The sequence below is a fragment of the Hyperolius riggenbachi genome, chromosome 6 (assembly GCF_040937935.1).
Source record: "Hyperolius riggenbachi isolate aHypRig1 chromosome 6, aHypRig1.pri, whole genome shotgun sequence".
NCBI lineage: Eukaryota > Metazoa > Chordata > Amphibia > Anura > Hyperoliidae > Hyperolius > Hyperolius riggenbachi.
In genome coordinates, this window is record NC_090651.1 from 243,574,175 (window position 1) to 243,584,346 (window position 10,172).

Genomic DNA, 10,172 nt, shown 5'->3' on the forward strand with positions numbered 1-10,172 from the left:
TTGGATTAACTGAGAGCCCTGACCCTTCAGGGTTTTTCTCAGTCACCCACTGAACTAGGTAATGATACCAAAGGGTGAACCTAGGAACAAGCATCAGATTGGACAACCCTTTGTAAGTACCATCTTCACCTCTTTAGCAGTTTGTTGGGTTGGACTCTTCCAGTTGAGTGCTATTGTATTTGCCTACAATGGGTGGTTCCCTGGCACTGATTTCCTGTCCCAGAAACTAACTTGGATGAGGCCCATTTACATGTTCATACCTTCATGACCTTACAGCTGGTTTGTGTGCTTTATATGTCTGCTTACAAAGGATCTGGCATTGGGTGACCCAGTAGATCCAGAGAGCTATAAAGGCTCCTACCCTGAACTACACCTGGCTCTAAAGCTGTATCACATGTTCCATGTGCTGCTTGGGTCATTCTATAGCTGAATGTAAAAAAAAAATATCCATTCCCTTTTGCAGCCAGCTGTGAATATGCTCACATAGCATTTTTTCCAGAAATTAAATCAATACATTTTAGTAATAAGACAAAGGTTATGCATTTGCAATAATGTTGGTGAACTTCTTTTTGAGGTACAGAGTTCAAGTCTGAACAGAGGTTTTTTTTTTTTTAAATTAACATGTGTGAAATATCTCTTTAAATGGAACCTGAACTGAGAGGAATATAGAGGCAGATATTTATTTCCTTTTAAACCGTGCAGATTGCCTGAATGTCCTGCTGATCCTCTTCCTCTGATACTTTTAGCCATGGACCCTGAACAAGCATGAAAATCAGATGTTTCTGATAACATTTTGACAAGATTACCTGCATGCTTGTTTCTGGAGTTGGAATCCGTATACCTCTCGCTTCAGTTTCTTGTTAAGTGTTCTGAGTGTCCTCATCTGCATACTGAGTCAGACGATTGGCTTCACAGGCATGGATATAACACTCTTCAGAACGAGGTTGAGATAAAGTGTCCATAGCGTTGTAATTACAGATAAATGTACCCAAAGGACAGTAGTAAAATAAATAATGAAAATAGTCATTTGTAGCAATGTTCTAGGGCGGCATACTATAAATATACCATATGGTAAACATGTAATGACAGATGACGACATCAAGGTGGAACCCTGACCTGCCATTTCCCTTATCTAAGCCTACATCTTTTACAAGTCTATTGCAAATCAATGCAGTGGTGCCAGAAACATGCCACGCTTTGAACAGATGCCAGGGCACATGGTGACCCAATGTAAAGTCACGTGGATGTGGCGACAAGCTGAAGAGAAAACAAACAAAGCCTGATTACTTACTGTGAGCAATAGTTTTACCTTTCCTGAGTTTCTGCTACCTAGTTTTAAATATCAGCCCTGGTAAATAGAGATTTCTGATGCACACCAGATCTGATACTACAATCTGATCCACTGGATTAATATTCATCATCAATATCCTAAAGGGTCTTAAAAGGAGGCCCCTTTTTGAATGACAATTTCAAGCATAAGGAGATCAGGAGATGACAGGATAGGTAAGAACGAATCAGGTGATTTGGGTATGCAGCTTGGCAGGCATCTAATAGACGCCAATGCTGAGTGTTGGGTGCCCTATGGGGTGTGGTAACTGATCTGCTACATAAGTAGCCAGTTGGCTACAGGGTTTTGGGTGCGGTCTGTGGAAAATTGCTGCCTGTTGATTTCAATAGACTTTGATTCTGCATCCGAAATCACGTGCAGAAAATGGGCACGATCTGCAGCTAGTGGAAATAGGCCTTTAATATATCACTGGTCTGTGAAAATGTCCCTTTCCCATAGATGTGATCTAATAGATGCCCGTGAGTGATGGCTATTAGCGTTTCTCTGTCTCAGTGATATGTATTACAGTAGTGTGATGAACAATCTTGTGTTCCCAGGTGCTGCCATGAACGGGCCTGCTGCCACAATGAGGCGGAACTGCGAGGCTGTAATCCCGTCACTCAGATCTACCGCTTCTATATCGAGGAGGAGCAGAAGGTGAAATGCCGTAAGTGTCCTAAGAATTACAAGTTATAGTTTTATTTCTGCCATGCGGGAATTATTTTAGTTACCACTTCCACATATGGCAGAAAATACATTGTGCAAATGGAAGATTATTAAAGGGGCTCTACGGGGAAACTAGTACACTGGGATTATCCTAGTAGCATGTTGCAAATAGGAAAAGCAACACATATTAGGCATTTAGGAAGTGACGTCCTCCTATGTTCAGTTAGGGCCTGAGCCCACTATCGCAGTTGTGTCCGCTTTTCAGCAAGGCATTTATTTATTTATTGTATTTATAAAGCGCCAACATATTACAGTGTTACAGGTGCTGAAAAGCGGACAGAAGCGGACACAACTGCGTTAGTGGGCTCAGGCCCTTAGGCCTCCTTCACATCATATGCGCTTTCGTGCGGATATGGAAGCGCGCATGATGTGCTGAAACGCAGGAACGGCAGAGACTGCCCTTCTACCGTTCACATCTACTGCGCTGAGCAGCAGTACGATGCGCTGGGAAGTGCTTGCGTACTGCTGCATGCATTTTGCCCGGAAGCGCATAGCTGATCCCATCACTATCAATGGACGCGATCAGCAGCGCAGCGGGCAGCGGCGCAGATGGCGTGCGATCGGATGCGCTGCGTTCGGAACGCACAGCCATCTGTGTTGGCAGATGTGAATGAGGCCTTAGGCTGTGATAATAGCCGATATGTCTCCTCTCTGTGCTGTGAGAACAATACGGATTCTCCTAATGCAGGCTCAAAGCATGTACTGAAAAGGTAAATAAACAGGCAGCTGTCTCTTTACCTGTGTGTGTGTCTATTTACCTGTGTGTATTTACCTAAGAATATCCACAGTACATAATGGTACTTGCTCACTAGGCCTGCATTACCAGAATGGGCTTTGTCCTCACAGGCAGCACAGAGGGGAGAGATATTAACCTCTTGAGGACCCACCCTTTACCCCCCCTTAAGGACCAGCACTGTTTTAGCTGATCTGTGCTGGGTGGGCTCTACAGCCCCCAGCACAGATCAGGGTGCAGGCAGAGCGACCAGATTGCCCCCCTTTTTTCCCCACTAGGGGGATGATGTGCTGGGGGGGTCTGATCGCTCCTGCCTGATGGGTGTTGCGGGGGGGGGGCACCTCAAAGCCCCCCTCCGCGGCGAGATTCCCCCCCTCCCTCTCCTCCCTGTCCCCCCTGGTGATCTGGGCTGCACAGGACGCTATCCGTCCTGTGCAGCCAGTGACAGGCTGTCCCCTGTCACATGGCGGCGATCCCCGGCCACTGATTGGCCGGGGATCGCCGATCCGCCTTACGGCGCTGCTGCGCAGCAGCGCTGTACAATGTAAACAAAGCGGATTATTTCGGATTACATTTAGCCTGCGAGCCGCGATCGGCGGCCCGCAGGCTATTCACGGAGCCCCCCGCCGTGAATTGACATGAAGCAGCCGCTCGCGCGAGCGGCTGCTTCCTGATTAATTAGCCTGCAGCCGGCGACGCAGAACTGCGTCGCTGGTCCTGCAGCTGCCACTTTGCCGACGCGCGGTATGAGTGCGCGGTCGGCAAGTGGTTAAAGGCTCATACACACGCCGGATTTTTCCAAACGACCGGTCGCTTGGACGTCAAATCGGGCGTGTGTACAGTAGGTCGTTCAGCTGATAACGCTGGTTTTGACGTCAAAACCAGCGGTATCAGCTGAACGATCAACTGTACACATGCCCGATTTGACGTCCAAACGACCGGTCATTTGGACGTCCAAACGACGGGTCGATTGGAAAAATCCAATGTGTGTATGTACCTTAACTGAACAGGGAAGGATGTCACTTGCCAGAATCTATACATGTGCTATAAATTATCCTATACAGCCGACTTTTGTACACAAAAACACTACCTAATATGAGCTCTTCCTATTACAAACATGCTACTAGGGCAATCCCAGAAGCCTACATTTTGCTGTAGTGACACTTTAAATACAATGTGATTAGTATTAGCACCTGTATAACGGTCTCTGGTTAACTTCTAGTAAAAAGTCCACTAGGCAATATGATGACTAGACGTTTATATTTGTGCCCCTTTCTTAGTTAATTTTCCCCCAGAAAATACCTATGTGTAAAATACAAGGGGGTGCTGACAGGTATTGAGCCTTACCCAGAAAAAATTAAGGTGGGAAGCTGTATCTACCACACTATTCTACACTCTCCTCCAGGATGTCAATGCACTTGTGACATCTGTCCTGCAGCCTTGTAAGCCTACAAATACAATTATTTCGCCTGCTGGTGCAACCACTCATTTGCAGCATCAGTTGTCTTCACAACACTCCCAGATTGTTGTTCTTTTCAGTGTTTTTTGAGATTGGGGAACAGACGATAGTCAAAAGGAGCCAGGTTGGGTGAATAGGGTGAAGAGGGCATTACTTGAAAGCCTAAGGCGGTCATTTTTGCAATACTGTCACCTGCAGTGTGTGAGGAAGCATTGTCATGCAGTATGATACCTTTGGAGAGCTTTCCTCTATGTTTTTCCATAATGTTTTGCCTCAGCGTTGTCAATAAATAACAGTTATATGCTGCATTGATGGTTGAACCCTTTGGGGGTAACTCCATGAGCAGAACTCCCTTCGTATCACAAAAATGGTTGCCTTTTGCTACTGCGCTGACTTTTCCACACAGAACTTCCTTGGCCTTTGCCTCCATTCTTTAGTCCATTCCTTTGTCTCAGGATCATAACAGTAGATGCATGTCCCATCACCAGCTAGTCCAGGAAATATGACGGATTTCTTGCAAAATGTTCCAAAACAGCCCCCATGCATGTCTCTTCTTTTGTTTGGTTGTCAATAGTTTTGGAATCCACTTTGCGGCAAGCTTTCTCATTTCCAAGTTGTTGTGGATAATGGCACCAACTCTCTCACTTGATATTCCCAGCAGCAATACTTTAGGCTGATATTCGGCAGACCTCCATGATAATGTCATGGATGGCTTTCACATTTGCAAGCACAGAGACAGAGACAGGCCCTCGACTGGGTTTCTCACTTTCAACACCGATATGGCCAGTTTTAAAATTAACAACCCAACATTCAACTGATGCATATGAAGGGCCACTGTCACTCAAAGTTTGTGACATTTCATCATGGATCTGCTTTGCACCTTTCCCTTGGAGAAACAGGAACTTTATTACCATCCTATGCAGTGGCGTAACTAGAAATTATGCCCCCCCCCCTCCATCTTCACATCCCTTCCTTTGCCTCCCCATGGTGCCCTTCACAGCCTTAGTGCCTATCTCCCAAGGGTCATAAAACAAATGTGGCCTTCATGATTTTCCCACCCATGACAAGTATAGCCACATAGAAACCCGATCTGAAGCATAGTCCCCTGTATCAGAGGAAGGGAAGGTTAGTAGTTGGGGTTCCCAAACTCCCCCCCCCCCCCCCCCCCGATTGTAAAGTCTGCTCCCCTTCAGTTATACTCCTGGTTCTATGCTCCTCCACACTGAACTTCTTTGGAGATGCTGCCATGTTCACTTTGGGACGAAAATAAAGAAAAGTTAAGATCATAGGTAACTGATTTTGCATTCTTGAATATAGACAAATAGGCCAACACACCGTGAAATTTACAACTTTCTAGCTCCATTTTTTCTTGGTAAGGCTCAATACTTGTCAGCACCCCCTTGTATGTTGCGTGTATGCCAAGAGACACAGGGGTGATTTCACCTACTATGTATTGATGAAAAGCACACTGCAAAAAGTGCACTCACAAAGTAGAGGGACTTCCTTCCTCTGCTGCTGAGAAATTAACTCTTTAAGGCAAGCACTGCAGTTACAATAGTCTCATCTTGTCCAGTTCTCCCTGCCCAGTGTGTAATAAAGCACCACGCGCACCACGCGCACCACACACACACACACACACACACACACACACACACACACACACACACACACACACACACACACACACACGCTATTGGTACCTCTCATCACCCTGCTCTGCCTGTAATAATAATTTATTCTCACTGCTCTTTTATTTAACCTTTTTATACAGATGTTGGGGAGGGTTAAATGCTTTATTACCCACTTAGCAGGGAAGAAAGGGATAGGAAGATAAGACTCTACTCAGCAGTAGCTGCAGTGCTGTTCAGAAAGCGTTTATCTCTCAGCAACACATGGAGGAGGTGGGTGGGGTCAGGCGATCCGCTCACAAGAAAATACTTTCTGGTATCCCTTCCCAGCTCCTCCCTACCTACCTAACATAAGTAATGATGAGATAAGTAGAGGATTTTGAATGGCAGGAAGATTGCTGTTCTCTCAACAAGCAATATCTGTCTTTGCAAACCCAGCTATCCAGGTAATAAGAATGTAATACTTGCAAACTTGGTTTAGGTGCAATGGATAAAACTTTGAGAATTGCAAGTTGTGGTATGTTCCACACAATGTGCATTACAAAACACGAGCCTGAACAATGACAGAATTATGCAAACATTGGCACCTGCTCAAAATAGATTGACATGCATTAAATTTAAAAGTAAATACCGTATATTTTAAAACAATATTAAATTCAATCTAAAATATAAATTGTCCAACTAAAAGCCATACTGAAGCAGTAAATTATCATTCACGCATACACCACTATATACTAGAACATAACTTCTTAAAGGTCAATTAGCGTGAGTGGTATGTGGAGGCTGCCATATTTATTTCCTTTTAAGCAGTACCAGTTACCTGGCAGCCCTGCTGGACTATTTGGCTGCAGTAGTGTCTGAATAACACCAGAAACAAACATGCAGCTAATCTTGTCAGAGCTGACAAAAAAATGTCCGAAACTACTCATCTGCTGCATGCTTGTTCAGGGTCTATGGCTAAAAATATTAGAGACAAAGGATCAGCAGGCTAGCCAGGTAACTGGTATAGCTTAAAAGGAAATAAATATGGCAGCCTCCATATCCCTCTCACTTCAGATGTCCTCAGAATATGGACTGTAGTTTAGCATGGAAAATGTGGTTGCAAACTATGATCTTGCCACTAGGTGACCTCAGTGTCCACAATGTTATATACTGCAAATTCAACAAGTGCAACTATCATAATAGAAGGAAGGGGAAAGAAACATTCATGTAAAATACTAAATAAAAATCCTTATGAAGTGTTTTTGAAAAAGGATGACTAAAATGGTTGACCAATTTGCCTATTGAAAATAAATACTTTTTTTTGCCCGCACTGGAGCAGGGACACAGTTATGCCAAGTAGCTTGCAATATGGAATATTGTGGATGTTACATTGCAGATCATGTTATTGTTTGGAAGTAATGACTCTTCTGACAGTTGGATTGAGCAAATGTCATTCAGTAAGTGCTTTTGAAAATAAAGAAAATCCTGAGAACCCCCCATGAGGCACTGTTAGATTTTTACTACTTCCTGTAAATTGCAGCGATGTAGAAAAAATAAATTCATACTTTTACTCTATGCATATGTATAAAATGTACATTTGTTCAGACATACATGGTTTACAATTTGTCACGGTAGTGGTCCTTTAAACCTTCATGCGGTCAACAGGTGGCAGTATTGCGTTATGTGACACATATCTCTTTTATTAGTAAAACCTCGAGATCGCTGCGAGAAGATGGTCTGCGAATGCGATGAAAAGGCTGCCAACTGCTTCCGGAAGGAGCTGGAAGATTACAACGCCTATTTCCGAAACATCACAGCCCTCGGGATCTGCAGGGGACCAAGACCTTTCTGTTAGTGTGAACATCGACTTGTAGAAACGGGGGAATATAGATTGCTTAGTAACCTTAGCTGTTGTATTAGCCCATAAAACAGAAAAAAATTGCGCATTTCCAGCAAGAGATTTATGTGATATAATCATGCAAAGAGCAGTAATGTGGGCATCATTCATAATTCCAATTCTAAAGATGGCCATTAACTATACAATTTGGCGAATGATCGTTCACACCGTTTGTATGAATGATCAAAAATGAACATTTGGGACCACTAACTGACAAAAATCTTCCAACCAATCTAATCAAATCGATGGAATCGATCCGAAAAGTGGATTGATTTTATTAATCTGATCAGATTGGTTAGGAGACTTTTGTCTGTTAGTGATCCCAAATGATAATTTCTGATTGTTCAAACGAATAATCGTTCGTAAATTATTGTTTGCCGGATTGTATTGTTAGTGGCCACCTTCAAGGTGGCCACTAATGATTCCATTTGCTGAACGATCGTCTACAAGTGATTCTTGATATGAACGATCGGAAATGATCCTTTGGGACCAATAATGGACAAAAATCTCCTAACCAATCCTAACAGATGAATGAAATCGATCCGAAAGACGGATCAATTTCATTAGTCTGATCGATTGGTTAGATTTTTTTTGTCAATTAGTAGTCCCAAACAATCATTTCCGATGTTTATACCAAGAATCAATTGGTAACGATCATTTGGCAAATTGTATCATTTAGGCTTAGTTCACACTATGTGCATTGTGTAATGCCCGCACTACAACACAGGCATAACGCAACACGCACTCTGCACATAATAAAAGGTATGTTATTTTTCATAGCATGAGCTATTTTTATGTAACTGGCTTTTATCACAAGCTTAATCTAGAAATGCACAGTAGAAAGTGCAATTGGATTACATGATCCGTTACAATGCATAAATGTGAACACGCCCATACAGTAGTGCTTAATGTGTACTTACCCTTAAGGTGGCCACACATGACACAATAAAATGATGCAATTTTACGTCCATTCAATAAACACTATGGGTTTTACAGGAAAATCAAAAGTTTTTTTCTCTTATTTATTCGAAAAATATGATCAAATTTCCATCCCCCCCCCCCCCCCCCCCCCAAAAGTCAAAAGAAATTTTTCTGAGTTTTCATTCATTTATTTTTATAATTTGGGGAAATATTGAACATGTGTGGCACATTGGTCAGATGTTTCAAACATTACAATCAATCAGAAAAATTGAATGTAATCCTTAAATTGAAAAGAAATATAAAAATTGTATACACAATTACATGATTCGATTTTTTTTTAGGGTTGTTTTCGACCAGGGAAATCTGATCTTTTTTTTCCGCTTGATTGAACAATCTGTAAAATCGAACAATATACCATACACTTATGATTGACTTTTTCAAAAATATCAAACAAATGAACACATTCGATCAGATTTTTATTGAGGAAAAACCCTGCAAAAAACTTTCGATCAGAAAAAAAGTTTATTTTCAATTTGTTATACAAGTGATAGTTTTTATAAAGAAAAAAAAAACCTGGAAAATCTATTTAATTGTATTGTGTATGGCCACCTTTAGACCATTTCATCAAAGGTCAGTAAAAACCCTTATTGAGACGGTTTAGTGAGTGATCATTTCAGAAATATTTGAGAGGTATTTTAGCATTTCCTATAAGCCATACATTTGTAAAAAGAATCAGCAAAGTCGGATGAAAACCCGTTCTACGTGGATTTAGAAACTATTGTCAAGCAACCAGCATCCTTTAAAAGGTCAGCTCAGCAGCAACAGCCTTAATGCTTCTCTTATGGCAGATGTATGAGAAACACCAAACTGAAATTTTGTGAATACCCAGGATTATGAATCCTATGAACACTTTTGATCTTCCAAATTGTCCAATCATACGCACCATATCTTAGGAGTCAATTTACAAATGAACAGTGTAACTATTAGTGGACAAGGACCCATTTTTGTACTGCTCTTTGCTTTTATTAGGATATTTTTGTTCTTGTTCATCTATATCATCTATACAAACGAGTATTTTTGGTATTATGCTGTATGTCAGTGTATTTTTAGCTTGGGTGGCAGGAGGTGTAACAGGCATCAGCAGGGGCTTTATATTAACCTGGAGATTGTCATGCCTTTTCTGTTTGAGTTCCAGTAAGTTGGATACTATGAGACTTTTTAAAGTGAAATTCCACTTTTGTTGTAAACATAAATCGGTGCTGCAAATGCCATTTCATAATATCATTTTTTTAAATTGATCTTTCCATTTGAATTTGTATCCATCTATGACTTACAAAAAAAAATAGCAGTAAACAAAGTGCAACCATGGTAACTGTACTCTGGAGTACAGACTTTACAGAAATTCCCATCAGAAGGGTGTGACATAAAAAACAAGCTAACAGAAATAAATAATGTTTGTTATGAATCAATCCAATATCCAGAGCTGAACTGATTTTTTT

The 10,172-nt window shown here is 41.8% G+C and overlaps 1 protein-coding gene and 1 long non-coding RNA gene across 2 annotated transcripts in view; one reads left to right on the forward strand and one right to left on the reverse strand.

Moving 5' to 3' along the window:
- LOC137522704 (uncharacterized) overlaps window positions 1-1,019 on the reverse strand; it is a 26,697-nt gene extending 25,678 nt beyond the window's left edge. The window contains exon 1 of the long non-coding RNA XR_011022407.1: window positions 807-1,019. This is a non-coding gene — a long non-coding RNA (uncharacterized lncRNA). The remainder of the gene's footprint in view (window positions 1-806) is intronic.
- Window positions 1-7,962, forward strand: part of LOC137522703 (phospholipase A2 homolog otoconin-22-like) — a 9,323-nt gene extending 1,361 nt beyond the window's left edge. Inside the window, exons 3-4 of the mRNA XM_068242769.1 lie at window positions 1,885-1,994; window positions 7,562-7,962. Of these exons, the coding sequence (XP_068098870.1) occupies window positions 1,885-1,994; window positions 7,562-7,710 (259 nt within the window). The 3' untranslated portion in view covers window positions 7,711-7,962. The remainder of the gene's footprint in view (window positions 1-1,884; window positions 1,995-7,561) is intronic.
- Window positions 7,963-10,172: the final 2,210 nt, after the last annotated feature.